Source organism: Mustela lutreola, chromosome 16 (assembly GCF_030435805.1).
Source record: "Mustela lutreola isolate mMusLut2 chromosome 16, mMusLut2.pri, whole genome shotgun sequence".
Taxonomy (NCBI): domain Eukaryota; kingdom Metazoa; phylum Chordata; class Mammalia; order Carnivora; family Mustelidae; genus Mustela; species Mustela lutreola.
Window position 1 is genome coordinate 60,587,112 of NC_081305.1, and position 15,195 is coordinate 60,602,306.

General features: G+C 42.5%; 1 protein-coding gene across 1 annotated transcript in view; it reads right to left on the reverse strand.

Moving 5' to 3' along the window:
- Window positions 1–478: 478 nt before the first annotated feature.
- Window positions 479–15,195, reverse strand: part of LOC131817846 (conserved oligomeric Golgi complex subunit 2-like) — a 29,206-nt gene continuing 14,489 nt past the window's right edge. Inside the window, exons 5-6 of the mRNA XM_059151594.1 lie at window positions 14,927–15,054; window positions 479–660 (exon numbers count right to left, since the gene is read on the reverse strand). Of these exons, the coding sequence (XP_059007577.1) occupies window positions 507–660; window positions 14,927–15,054 (282 nt within the window). The 3' untranslated portion in view covers window positions 479–506. The remainder of the gene's footprint in view (window positions 661–14,926; window positions 15,055–15,195) is intronic.

Below are 15,195 nucleotides of genomic sequence, written 5' to 3' on the forward strand. Positions count from 1 at the left end.
GGGCACGTGGGTGTGACCCAGCTGTGGAATCCCTGCGTGAATTATTTAACACTGACATTGCACCCTGCGAAGATGAATGGCAAGAATCATGCCCATAATCACATTTTAAAATTTTTATTTGCTTGGAATGACATTAAATGCAAATAGAAAACAGCAGCCACGCCCCTTCAGAAGACAGACCATGGAGGAAATGAGCTTTCTATTTTAGTACCTTTAACAAACACTTCCTCCCTGTTTTTGCCCAAAGGGCCCTATATCTTCATTTTGCATGGGGCTTGTAAATTATGTAGCCAGCCCTGGGGACAGCTGTGCAGTGTCTCAATGACCCAGTGCAGGGAATGGCAGGAGCCTCCCTCCTTGATACAGTAGTATTACACAAGCCCCTAAAGCTGAAACAGAACTTCAGGATAAACTCTGGGGGGGAGGTCCTCAAATTTCTGAGTCATGGGCTGTCGTAAACAAAATATCAACAGCCGGGTGGCTTAGGCAACATACAATTTATTTTCTCATGTTTCTGGGCACTGGAAGTCCAAGATCAAGGTGGCAGTAGGGTTCGATTCTTCAAATGTCTCTCCTTGGCTTGCAGATAGCTGTGTTCTCCACTCTGTCTTCAAACGATTGTCCTTCAGTCTGTACTGTCTGTGTCCTAATCTCTTCTTCCTGTAAGCACACCAGTCCTGTTGGCTTGATGCCCACCCCCAGTGAGCTCGTTTTCCCTTTATCACCTCTTTAAAAATCCTTTCTCTGAATACTGCCACATTCTGAGATGCTGGGTGTTAGGACGTCAATGTAGGAATCTGGGGGCATCCAACTAAACCCATAACAATAGTCAAAACTGGATCCGAAACTGAAATTTAGACACATTTTAAAATGCTAAAAGTGTATATATATAATTTTTGTGGTAGGCCTGAGATGGTTGGTAGGCTGAGATGTATTTGTAACCTTTGAGGGAAACATCCTTTGGAATGATCAAAGAGAGCTTCTATGTAATTCCATACATCCACAATTAAACCCCAGAGCTTTCTAATTTGGAATTTGTCTGTTTTGTGCTTGGTGGTAACCAAAACCAGCCTAGGGCTTTTCTTTTGTTTTGGCAGAAAAGTAGGAGGCGGAGGACTTGAGCATTTAGACATCTTGCTGCTCTTTGGTTTAATCATACTCTACTGAGTTGCCCAAAACTAATTAAGCTCTTGGCTCTGTAGAGGAGAGATGATGTTCATTACATGTCATTGGCCACAATGTTCCTTTTTTTAATTGTTGTTAACATTTGTGTTATTTTTCAGTATAAGAGACAAGCTTTATCTTAGTTTGGGCTGATGTAACAAGAGCACCATAAACTAGGTGCTTTAAAGACATACTTATTTCTCTCAGTTCTGGAAGCTGGGAAGTCTACGATCAAGACCCTGGAAGATTCCGTGTCTGTTCAAGTGCCCACTTCCTGGGTCACAGATGACCATCTTCTCCCTATAACCTCCAAGGTGGAGGAGGCGAGGGATCTCTGTGGGGTCTCTCTTATGGAGACACTAATCTCGCCCATGAGGACTCCACCCTCATGACATAAACATCTCCCAAGGACCCCATCTCCTAGTTATGTCCATTTGGACATTGAGTTTTCAACTTATGAATCCTGGAGGGATACACTGTCTACAGTGAGCTTCGTCAAACATCTTTTATGTTCAAGGCACTGTTTTTTGGCAAAATTAATCATTTCCTACACATCCTTTGAAGCAAGAGTATTTCTGCACTTTGCCTTCCTTTAGAACCTTTCTCTAGAGAGGATCCTAAAAAGTTCAGAAAAGATGCAGAAGAAACCTGCTGGTTAACTCATTTTTCACAGTAGAGCAGAATTCATTTTGAAATAGGTTAATCTTAGAAATCCAGGCGAAGACACTTCGCTTGAAAATCATCTCAAATGATCAGTTTTGTTAGTATGAGTAATAGTAACTATAAGATCAACAGAACAACTTTTTGTTCTACTGTGGGCCTACTGTGTGCTGGGTACCTCGGAGCATCTGAGTCGAACCATCTCGTGATCCTTTCAACAGCCAACTGAGGGTCACACTGTCTTCTCCTCCACGTTATGGATGATCCTTAAGTCTGGGCCAGAAATGACACAACTTTCCCAAAGCCATATTGCTACTGAGGGGCCAGCTGGGATCTACGCCCACTCTGGTGCCAGAGCCTGTGATTGCAAACGTGGGCTGCACTAGCTGTTCAGAACAAAGGACTGTTCATGGGGGTGACACAGCTAACCCGTGAGACCCACCACCCTTTTCCCTAAGGTCATCCCGGTACAGCCTGCAGTAATGGCCCGAGTTAAGCATTCGAACTTGGTGCTGCAGAGGGCGAGTTTTAGGGACAATATTGGTGTTAAGGGGGTCTAATGAAGCCCAGAGGGAATGGAAGGAAACAGGACTTGGGGAAATATCTGGGTCCCTGGAGCAGTGATCTCCTTTTATTACTGTGCACCTCTCTTTCACAAAAATAAATAAATACATAAATACATACATACATACATACAAAAATATTTGCGTACATACCACCAATTTAAGCAAATTTTGGATAAATTATAGACTCTACTACTCTACTAAATTATTATGCACATTATAAATGACATGCAAAAGCTAAACAGTTAAATGGATGACATGAAATATGAATAAAATTATAATATTTTCTTCCAGCCCCTTACTGGACTATTTCTCAAACTCCCTTTGGAGAAGACTTTTTTTTTTTTTTATTTTTTTTTTTTTAAAGATTTTATTTATTTATTTGACAGACAGAGATCACAAGCAGGCAGAGAGGCAGGCGGAGAGAGAGAGGAGGAAGCAGGCTCCCTGCTGAGCAGAGAGCCCGATGCGGGACTCGATCCCAGGACCCCGAGATCATGACCTGAGCCGAAGGCAGTGGCTTAACCCACTGAGCCACCCAGGTGCCCCTGGAGAAGACTTTTTAAAGATTTGTTTATTTATTTATTGAGAGAGAGAGAGACAACACGTGTGTGCACATGTGAGTAGGGGGGTGGGGCAAAGGGAAAAGGAGAGAAGCAGACTCCCCATTGAGCACAGAGGCCTCACTAGGGCTCAATCCCATGACCCTGAGATCATGACTTGAGCCAAAATCTTGAGTCAGACATTTATTCAACTGAGACACCCAGGTGCCCTTGAGAAGACTTTTTAAGAAAGAGATAGGACACTTGGATTTATAGCAATAATTCCCAGAATTAATCTTTAAAAGTGGGAAGATAGAAATGGTTTTTTAAAATTTTTTAAAAGATTTTCTTTTTTTATTCATAAGAGATGGGAGGCAGAGGCAGAAGCAGGCTTCCCGCAGAGCAGGAAGTCCAAAGTGGGACTTGATCCCAGGACCTGGGATCGTGACCCAAGCTGGAGATAGACGCTGGAGATACTGATAAACCAAACTTTAGGGAAAAATAGTGAACTTTACTGGGAAGATGAAGCAGAACAACAGCATATGGCAGCAACATGAGTTTTAGATAGCTGTTGGTCACCCAGAAGGCTTAAGGTGGAGAGAAAAACAAAAGGCTGTAGTGACCTAAAATTGTGCGAGTTGTATACTTTGACCCAGGACCTTCAGGGTGACATAAAGATTTGTTTATTTATTACACGGACAGCGCCATGTGGGGACAGAGCGAGGGGGAATGAGAATTCCATACAAACGTGTGAGTGGCTCTTCTCCCATCTCCAGGGGGGAAGGAAGAGATTGGGTTTACTCCAGTAAGCATGGTGATGAGTTGGTGAGGTAGGTTGACTAGATGTCTGGACACCTGAAAAAGCCAGCTAAGGCTGGCTTCCTGGCCATCTTGTCAGTGTCTTATTGAAAGCTTGTCATGTGCAAGACTTTCTTTTAACAGGTTGCCAGGTGAATTGATGTACAAATCAGACTACCGGCCGCCATGTGTCATTGCTCAGGTGGTCCATGACACAATGTCCTGCAACTAAGGGGATGCACTTAGCATTACAGACATAGTTCTGTCTTTATTTTGAAATTTAGAAAATATCTTATTAATTTGTTCACTCCAAAGAGGCAATTTATTGCTTACTATGACAGTCTTTTGGTAGAGGACACAAAACTGCTTTCTTTGTCATGAAAATCAATGTGTTACACCAATTTTCTGAAAGATGAAAATGAAGTGCCTCCTTCCAGCTGGGTCAGGACATAAGTGTACCCTATGTATTGGTTTTTCAATAGAGTCCATTTACAGAATGTACATGTCTCTCAATACAGAAGACATTTGCTCACATTTATGTTTAGAACATTCCCGAACCTGGTCCAGGTTGCGGATGAAACCGTCACTCTGACTGGCAAGGCATAACGAAGAAGAGTTTTCCTGTAAACAATATGTGGTCATGGAAGGAATCAGCACTGCAATTCGTGGCTGATTCCAAAAGCTCTAAGAGGTGGTAGATGCACAGGCAAAGTGGTGACTTTTGCAGAGGAAGCAGGCTGGGGAGAGATAGCAAAACAGAAGTTTGAGAGGGCCCTAAAATCTCCTCCTGTGGGATTATTGGCCATTGACCTTGAGAAAGGCTATGGGGAAAACTTGAAAGAGCATCAGATCAAACCCTTGGCCACTGGAGGTTGAAACTGACATGAGCAGCACTATCTCTATTCTTGACCCAAGGCCACAGGATGACAAGCTTTGCTTTTTCAATGTGGTCTCATGTCTCTATACTGCCCTATAAAGAAATTAATACAAATAAATGCTGAGAGTGTAAAGTGTAAGCAGAGCTCCCCTTGGCCATTTCCTAAGTTTTGTCCACTCCGAAGTGAGTATCACTTTGGTGAGTGCATTGCAGGAAATGGCCTTAATGATGAATGGCAGACCTCCACTCCAGATTGACATAAAAAGCAATCTGCACCACCTTCCTGATTTGTCTGTAATGAAACTTGCTTTCCTCAGGTCCCAGCATTCGAGGCAGATAAATATATTTCCTTTCGTTGGCTCTTACTCATACTTCAGCAAGATTTCCCATGTGCCTTCCTTGGCTGGCTGGGAAACTGGACCACAATTTATGGCATCTTAGGGGACAGGCATGTAGAGTTCCAGTGGGATCCCGGAACAGAACCTAATTGGAGATTAGAGACCATTGCGCTGTGAAGCTTTTCTTTGAGATCGAAAGAGGTGCATGTTATGCAAATATTAGCAAGTGTAAGTTCACACTGTCTATTGAAAATTTATAGACTCATTATGGTCACGAAGGCTGGAAGATAAGTAGATTTTGGGAAAGATGCAGGTAAATTCAGGGGGGTGGCAAATTACCCCAGGGAAAGTAGAATGGCTAAAGAGTATGGCCCAAGCTTTTTAAAAAGATTTTATTCACTTATTTGACACACAGAGAGCCAGAAAGCACAAGTGGGGGGAATGGCAGAGGGAGAAGGAGAAGCAGGCTCCCCGCTGAGCAGGGAGGCAAATGTGTGGGACTCCATCCCAGGACCCTGGGATCATGACCTGAGCTGAAGAAAGACACTTAACCGACTGAGCCACCCAGGCGCCCCCTGGCTCCAACTTCCAAAGATGGTGTATGAGATACCTTTGGTGGGAAGGAATGAAGATCAGCAACTGTCCTTGATTCTGCTTCTCAGGAAGGCATTGTGATGTGGTGCCCAGGACTTTGGAGACAGACACACGCTTGGTGCCCTCCGGCTCTGCCGCAAAAGCAACACCTTCCAGAGGGCAGCTGCAGGCACCGGGTGGCGTCACACAGGGTCAGACCCGGGAGGCACTCAGCCACGTACCCATTCCACCATCCTGCTGGGTTTGGAAGAGCGCTATCAAAGTCCCTGCTGCCAAAGGACCATCCAGAGTGACATGTCCCATGGGGCACGCCGGCATTCCTTTACCCCTTCAGGTTATTGGCAGCAAGGCTGGAAAATTTTTAAATTGCCTGGGAAAATGTTAGCAAACGGCTCCAAAAAGGAGTTTCAGAACGCAGACTTCATACTATGTTTTGAGTACATTTCATTCATTTGGCAGGTACTGACAGGGTGCTTAAGTGCCAGGTGCTGCTGCATTAGAAACGGACTTGAGAAGTTAACAGGAGGGGGCTCCAGCCCTCAACCAGCACAAAGTGGATCAATGGACGCATGTGACAGACAGAGCACTGTGACGGGGAGTACTAGGTGCTCTCATAAGAAGGGTGTGCTAGGAGCTAAGGGAACACTCGGGGAGAGCTGTGGGAAATATGATGGATGCAGATGGCTCCAGGGGAAACCAGAGAACTGCTCAGATCCCTGCTTCTTAACAGCTCCAAGTGCCCGCTGCTTCAGAGTGGGGGCTGGGGGAGCAGGGAGCTGGGGTGGGCGCAGCGATGCCTGATTTCGACCTCCAGCCCCTGCGCTGTTTCACCTGTCCCTTTAGGAGTACAATGACATAGGATTTCACCAACGGAGGATCTACCCCTGCATCCTGGTACTGGAAAAGCACGCGAGGGCTGCGGAGCTGAAAGCAAGAGTTGGTAGTTCCAGTAATGTGTGCAGGGTTTTAAAAAACTATATACGGGAAAATATCCGGTCTTATTTGCATGAGTTTGTATCATGCACAATTTTTAACTGCAATCCTCCTTTTACCTTCTTCCCTGTTGTTAAGACTCTCCTCTCCTCACCGCTGCCTTTGTCCCTATAATACCTGTTGACAGCCTGGTGCTCATCCATGAGCTCATTCGCCTCTATCCACGCACGCATGGGGCTCTGTCACTGTTTGACAAATATGGGCTCATTTTATCTACCTCTTGATCTAGTGCTTCCCAGTTAATAATCCCTCCTGCATAACGTCCTTCTGTTTTTATCTTCATTTTTATAAAGAATGGCTGCTCACCTTTTATCAGGTGCCTTTATCTTTTATCAAATGCATTTATTGCTATGGTCTTAAGAGTTTTTTCACAGTTAATTTAGTGATGAGGTAAATATTATTGATTTTCTGGTCTTGAGCTCCCTTTATTTTCCTGGAATGAATCCAAGTTGGTCTCAGGATATAGTCCTTTGATAGATGCCTGACTTCTGTTATTTGCTAACATTAGTTCAGTTTCTGTTAACTAATCTGTCCTAAGCCAGATTTGTTAATAGCTTCCCCGTTCCTCCCTCTCAGGTTTGGGTATTAAAATTGTGCTCAGCTTCATCAAGTGAATTGACTTATTATTGTTTAATTGCCTGTTGCCATTTAACAGTAGAATGACAGTTATCCAGCTGCAAACCTGTCTGATCTTGGAACTCATCTTCTGAATTTTCCATTCTTCAATCATTTGGATGATTTTGTTTTCCTAGGAAATCATCGTTTCTTCTAGGTTATCAAATTGATTAGTATAAAGTGCCTTGCAGTTTAGTGATTCTTTTATATTATGCATTTGCTTTTATATCTCTGTTCCCAACCTTTATCTGTTTTGCAACTCTCTCTCTCTCTCTGTCCCCTCCTCCCTGAAACCCCCCTTTCCCCATCCCCCTTCCCTCTCTCCCCACCTCCTCCCACACCCCATCTTCCCCCTCTCTTATCCTTAATAGGGCATGTGAATTTTTTTTTTATTATTTCATTAGTCTTTCATAAAAACAACTTTGAGTTTATTTGCCCCTCATATTTTTTATTAGTTAAAAAATTTATCTTTATTATAATTACTTCCTTTCTTTTGATTGAGCTGCCCTTTTCTGATGGGTTTAAATGGGTAGTTACTTTTATTCAAAAAAATGTTTGAAATTGAAGACATTTGACACTAAAGTCTCCTTAGAGTATAACTTCTGGTGTCTTCTGTAAGTTTTGGTATGAAATAGTCTCCTTTTCATTGCTTTCAAGATTTTCTTCAGTCGTCTTATGATTTCTTCTTTGACTGAAGACTGTATTTCTTAACTTGTATGTAGTTTCAATTTTTTGTTACCAGGTTATCTAATTCTGATTCTACTGGATTTTGATCAAAGAACTGTTCTTTAAATCTTTAATTTGGAAGGCTTGTAAAGGTTTCCTTTGTTGCCTAGTATGCAATTAATCTTTACAAATATGGCTTTCCTTAGGTGTAAGAAAGAAATGTTTTCCGAGGGAAATAAGGATGTCTATTTTCTTTTTTTTTTAAAGATTTTATTTATTTATTTGACAGACAGAGATCACAAGTAGGCAGAGAGGCAGAGAGAGGAGGAAGCAGGCTCCCTGCGGAGCAGAGAGCACAATGTGGGGCTCGATCCTAGGACCCTGGGATCATGACCTGAGCCGAAGGCAGAGGCTTTAACCCACTGAGCCACCCAGGCGCCCCAGGATGTCTATTTTCTGTGTGTCCTTGTTTTTCCCTCCTTCTAGTAGATACTCCCATTTAAAAAGCTAAAATTTTACCTTGTTATTGCATTTTTAGAGTCTTTAGGTATTATGTTGTTAGATGTATACCTGCTTATACCTTTTACATCTTCTTTCCAAACTCTGCCTTTAAAAATGTCCCTCTTCATCTTAGTACCTATAACTTTAGACCCAACTTGTCTGCGATGAATTTTGCCATTCCGGCTTTCTCTTTTGCATGGTATCTCCTCACCTGATACATTCTCAATCCCTTTTGCATTTTAAGTATGTTTCTTGAACAGCGTGGATCTGTAGCCCCGATAGGCGCTTTAATAGAAAAAGTCAGTCTGTACATATTTAATGATAAACAGTCATGATTTTATTCCTCCCATCTTATTTTGTTTGTTTTTATTTTCCCCATTTTTGATGTTTTTAATCAAGTTCATTCTTTTTCTACTTGATAAATATAGAAGTTCTTTGCATTTTTCGATGACAGCTTAATTGAGATATAATTCACAGGCCATACCACTCACCATCTAATGTGGAAAATTTAATGGCTTTCACTATAGTTAACTATACTATACTGAACTACCTACACATTTTCATCATCCTCAAAAGAAAACTTTAGCCATCACCACCAGTCTTAGGCAACCGCTAATCTACTTTCGGTCTCTGTAGATTTAGCTATTCTGGAAATTCCATATAAATCCAATTATGCAATATGTGGTCTTCTGTGACTGACTTCTCTCAATCAGCAGAATGTTTTCAAGGCTCCTCTGTGTCGTGGCACATATCAAAATTCTATTCCTTTTCAAGGCTGAATAATATTCCACTGGCTGGATGGATCACATTTTATTTATCTCTTCATCAGTTGATGAACATCTGGGTTGTTCTCACCTTTTCGCTATTACGAATAAACCCTAAACCTTCATGCACAACTTTTTGTGTCGGCATAGTTTTTTCTTGGCTCTATACACAGGAGTGATATTGGTTTGTCATATGGCAACTCTGTGTTCAGCATTTTGAGGAGCTACTAAACCGTTTCTAATGTGGCTGCACCATTTTCCAAGCCCACCAGCAATTTACAGGTTCCAGATCTTCACATCCTTCCAACACCTGCTTTTGGGTTTTTTTATAGTAGGTGGTATCTCACCATGGTTTTGATTTGCATTTCCCGAATGATTAGTGATGTTGAGCATATTTTCACGTGCTTATTGTCCCATATAATTTATATATACCTTATATGTATCTTTAAATATATATTATATATTTCATATTTTATTTATATTTAAATACATATTTAAGAATGTAAATATATTTACATAAATATGTTTATATAAATATATGATCATGTAAAATATATTTATATATACATTTATATATTAATGTATACATTTGAATATTGGAGAAATGTGTATTCAAGTTCTTTGCTCATGTTTTTTAAAGATTTTATTTATTTATTTGAGAGAGATTTATTGAGAGAGATCACAAGCAGGCAGAGAGGCAGGCAGAGAGAGAGGAAGAAGCAGGCTCCCTGCTGAGCAGAGAGCCCGATGCGGGGCTCGATCCCAGGACTCCAAGTTCATGACCTGAGCCGAAGGCAGCACCTTAACCCGCTGAGCCACCGAGGCGCCTCTCTTTGCTCATTTCTTAACTGGGTTGTCTTTTTATTTGAGTTGTAAGAATTCTTCACACAGTCTGAATGCATGTTCCTTACATATGACCTGCAAATATTTTCTTCCATTTAGTGGCTTGTCTTTTGACTTTGTCAATGAGGTCCTTGGAAGCACAAAACTGGGACATTTTGGTTGAGTCCCATTTATTTGTTTATTGTTTTTTAAGTTGCTTGTACTTTAGTGTTATGGCTGAGGAGCCATTGTTAGATTCAAGACCACTAACATTTACGTTTGTGTTTTCTTCTGAGAACCTTTATCATTTTATTTTATTTTTATTTTTTAAAAGATTTTATTTATTTGAGAAAGAGACAATGAGAGAGAGCATGAGCGAGGAGAAGGTCAGAGGGAGAAGCAGACTCCCTGTGGAGCTGGGTGCCTGATGCAGGACTCGATCCGGGAACTCCGGGATCATGACCTGAGCAGAAGGCAGCCGTCCAACCAACTGAGCTACCCAGGCATCCCGAACGTTATCATTTTAATGCTTACATTTATGTCTTTGATGCATTTTGGGTTATTTTCTCTGTATGGTGTGAGGCAGGACTCCTGTTACATTATTTGCATGTGGCTGCTTGGGAGTAAAATACTGTTCTTACCCCCATTGAATTGTTTGGCACTCTTGTCAAACATTAGTTGACTGTAATTTATTTTCCTTTTTTTTTCCCCATTGAGGCATTTCACGTGCCATGTATATTATATTTCTAGGAAAAAGGAATCCCAGGATTTTCCCTCCTGCCTGGATTCTTCCTTCTTCATGGTGCATGATGCCAGAAGAATTTTTCCATGCAGTGAAACCAAACTGAGGGGATGGAAATATTCTGCCACTTTTCTAGATCTTTCAGTTATACAAGTCTAGGGCTGGTCATGCCACATTTGTTTAACTTGCCCGTGACGTTCACAGCAGTTTTCCCAGCACTGTGGTCATCAATAATTTCAAATTTGCCAATGTACTCATTCTTCGTCATCACAGTGAGGAAACGGGACGATGACTTTGGTGCATGGCCTCCTAAGAACCTGGCCTTCGCCCCCCCTTTCAGCAGTGTTAATGTTCTTGAGGGCATCTGTGGGACATTTGTTCACACTGTTACTGCGGCACAGAAAGATGGCAGAAAAAGCTTTTTTCCCTTTTATTAATATTTGGTCTTGTTCTCCTTCCCTTTCTCAGAACCGAATGCGTATTTCCCCTCCGTCATTTGAAAACTGCATACTGTTCTCCAGCTGTTTTCCCCAGACGAGACCTTGTGTATCAAGAATCCTTATTTCACGGTTATTATACACAATCTTAAAGATTTATGACTGTCCTCTTATTTTACACATGCATACACACGAAGCACTAAATACGGACTTTATCTGAATGGCTAAGTGTTGGCCAAGACAGAAGCCAGTTGTAGTGGGAACTTCTAGGATAAAGATATAATCTGAAGTTTTTTTTCTTTAAAAAAAGCCTTCATGGGGCGCCTGGGTGGCTCAGTGGGCTAAAGCCTCTTGCCTTCAGCCCAGGACATGATCCCAGGGTCCTGGGATTGAGTCCCACGTCGGGCTCTCTGCTCAGCAGGGAGCCTGCTTCCTCCTCTCTCTCTCTCTGCCTACTTGTGATCTCTCTGTCAAATTAATAGGTAAAATCTTAAAAAAAAAAAAAGCCTTCATGGGGCGCCTGTGCGGCTCAGTGGGCTAAAGCCTCTTGCCTTCAGCCCAGGTCATGATCCCTGGGATCAAGCCCCGCATCAGATTCTCTGTTCAGTGGGGAGCCTGCTTCCCCCTCTCTCTGCCTGCCTCTCTGCCTACTTGTGATCTCTGTCTTTCAAATAAATAAAATCTTAAAAAAAATAAAAAGGCCTTCATATTTTATTAAAAATTTTAGGTGTCCAAATTCAAAAGGTTAACAATATAGTACAATAATAATAATAATAATAATATCATCTAATAATATAATAATAATTTCTCCTGCATAGTTTCTGCTGCACACTAGTAAAATGAGATGTTTCTTTTCTTTTCTTTTTTCAAGATTTTATTTATTTTATTTATTTGACAGACAGAGATCACAAGTAGGCAGAGAGGCAGGCAGAGAGAGAAGGAGGGAAGTGGGCTCCCCGCTGAGCAAAGAGCCTGACGTGGGGCTCGATCCCAGCCAAAGGCAGAAGCTTAACCCACCCAGGCACCCCGAGATGTTTATTTTCATTTGGGATTATGGAGGGGCAAGGTGTTTTTGGCTCTCCTGCTGAAGGAGGGACTCAGTCAGTATTGTCTCCACCTTTTTCCCTAATAGTAGCTCTGGAAGATGAAGACGTCCCTCCATCTCCCAGACATGACGGTTTGACCAGGACATGGGATGGTATAAGCTCATTGACATAGTCTCATGAACTAAGCCCTGGTTTATTGGTCACAGTCGTTCTCCAAGTATTTTCAGGAGTAAACTTCAGGTGTTGCCCTTACTCTAATTTTTCTTTCTGAGACTTCTGACTGCAATCCCTACTTCCTGCAGTCACTCAAGGAGAAACGAGGCATGTGGCAGCGTAACAGTGTGTTTTTCCTTCAAGATGACAGAATCACTCTTGATTTCTTTTTTTTTTTTTTAAAGATTTTATTTATTTATTTGACAGAGAGAAATCACAAGTAGATGGAGAGGCAGGCAGAGAGAGAGAGAGGGAAGCAGGCTCCCTGCTGAGCAGAGAGCCCGATGCGGGACTCGATCCCAGGACCCTGAGATCATGACCTGAGCCAAAGGCAGCGGCTTAACCCACTGAGCCACCCAGGCGCCCCATCACTCTTGATTTCTGTACGCATCTCGGATTTTCATATACGAACATGGATTTTGGTGTCTACCCTGAGGAGATGATACGTACGGTGTGAGGCACACTTGTATTCTCATGACACGTCACCTGGGTTACCCAGAACTTTCTGGGCCTGGCAGAAAGGCAGAAACCCGGGTGAATTCCTCATTGTTCCAGCAGGCTGTCAGCCCTCCAAGGCCTTCTGGATGTGTTTGTGCATCGCAGTATCTGCTGTGTAAGATACAGAAAGTGCACAGTAGTTCAGGGGGAAAATATTTAGGAACACATTTTCCAGGAGGAACCAGGATTCAGTTTGGGTGACTCTTAACCATTTTTCATCTTCTGATGACTGAAAGTGGTAGTTAGTCTACAGTCATGGTTTTAACATGCATTTCGAATGTAATGTTAGTTTCCATCAACATAAAACTATAAGAACTGTCTTCCTAAAGGGCATTCGTGTAAGGCCTGTTATTTTCCAGCTTGATTAATGAAAACAAAATTTTTCTGTAATGCTTTCTTCCTACTCTGTATTAGTTTTCAGGACTGGATTGAAAGTGATTTATTGTGGATAGGGTTATACCTGCTCGTGGAATTTTTTTTTGTTCCTGGGTTTTTAAAGGTGGCAGAGTTGACTTTCTGATTTTAATTCATCTTCACTAGATGAAGAATTCACAAACAGGACTTTTTCTTGAAATAACCATAGCCTGGGGGCGCTTGGGTGGCTCAGTTCATGATCTCAGGGTCCTGGGATCGAGTCCCACATCGGGCTCCCTGCTCAGTGGGGAGCCTGCTTCACGCTTTGCCTCCCCCTCTGCTTATGCTTTCTCTAAAAAGTAAATAAATAAATAACCTAAAAAAAAAAGAAGTTGTATTTGACTGGAGCTTCATGTGGAGTGACAGATCAACAGAAAGACAAAGGGATATGAGACAGGAAGCAATGAAGGAAAACACAGAGGCGCACAGTATAGACAGATGTTCCTCAGCTTATGACGGCCTCGGCTTCTAATAAACCCATTGTTCAGCTGGAAATCTCTTTAGTTGAAAATGCATGGAAAACACCTAAGCGACTGAACATCAGAGCTTAGCCCCACCTAACTTAAATGTGTTGAGAACACTTACAGTATTGCACAATTGGGCAAAATCCTCTAACACAAAGCCTATTTCACAATAAAATGTCTGGTATCTCATGTAACTTACTGAACAGTGCACTGAAAGCCAGAACAGGACGGTTCAAGTGTGTTGGTTGCTGACCCTCGTGATCACGTGGTTTGCCTGGGGGCTGTGCTCGGTGCCCCTGCCCAGCATTACAAAAGAGGACCCTACTGTAGATTGCCAGCCTGGGAAAAGATCCAAACTAAATGCATATCACTTCTGCACTATTATAAAAAGTCAAAAAACCATAAACTGAACCAAGGTGAAGTCAGGGATCTTCTGTACCAGGTGTGTTAAGGAAGGTCAAGCACTCCTGTCTGGCCAGGAACCATAGTGGTATGGGGGAAAGTTCCACAGTAAAAAGTTCCACAGTGGAGAACCACTAGGACTAAAGCACCAAGGGTCACAGGTTGTGCAGGAAGACTGGATGCTCCTCTGTGGGCGATGAGAAGCCACAAGCAACTCAGGAAGGCTGCAGAGCTCTGGGCAGGTGGGACAGCTGAGGGCTACAATGAAGAGGGACAGGTGGAGCTGGGAGACCAGGTGGGGGGAGCCCACTACCCTCGAACAAAAGGCGACAAAGGTCTGGACTGGGATGATGGAGATGGTGGAAGGTAATGGGATATTCATGAAACAGAACTGGAAAGCCATGGAAATGAAATAAGAGAGGGAGGGAAAACCGAACATGACTTTAATTGCCATCAGTATAAAACGTGTTGAATTAAAATGAATTGGTATTTCTAGACCGATGATGACATCACAATAATGGAAGGAAACCAATTCTGATTTTGAACCTGGTTAAGGGGAAAGTATAGACAAGAGAAAAGCAGAGGCTCTGGAGTCACACAAATGTCTCCGTTGAGATTCGTCCCCACTCTTCATTCCCTTCCCTGTAAACCCAGGCAAGCGACACCTGCCTCACAGCACTGGTAACAAATAGGGAAGAGCACACGTTCCCACGTTCCTGGGTCAGACAGGACAGCCAGGGATCAGCGGCACATGAGGAGGTGACAGGTGGTCACTAAACTGAGCTCAGGTGCATACACAGCATTTTACGTCACCTTGAGATGACTCCTCCTGTGACCTCTCGAAGAAGGCAGCAGTGGTGAGGAACGAACTCCAGGAGCTTATTAGCATACATGATCTTCAGGCCGTCCGGATGAGACTCAACGATCTGCTCTACAATCACCTAGCAGAAGGAAGAGCGTTTTATTTTTATTTGTTTGTTTGTTTGTGTTTTTGTTTGTTTTTAAAGCACCTAAAAGAGAAGTATGAACTATACACTACAGAGAAAAGAATTGAGTAAACCTTAAAAATGCACTTCGTCCTT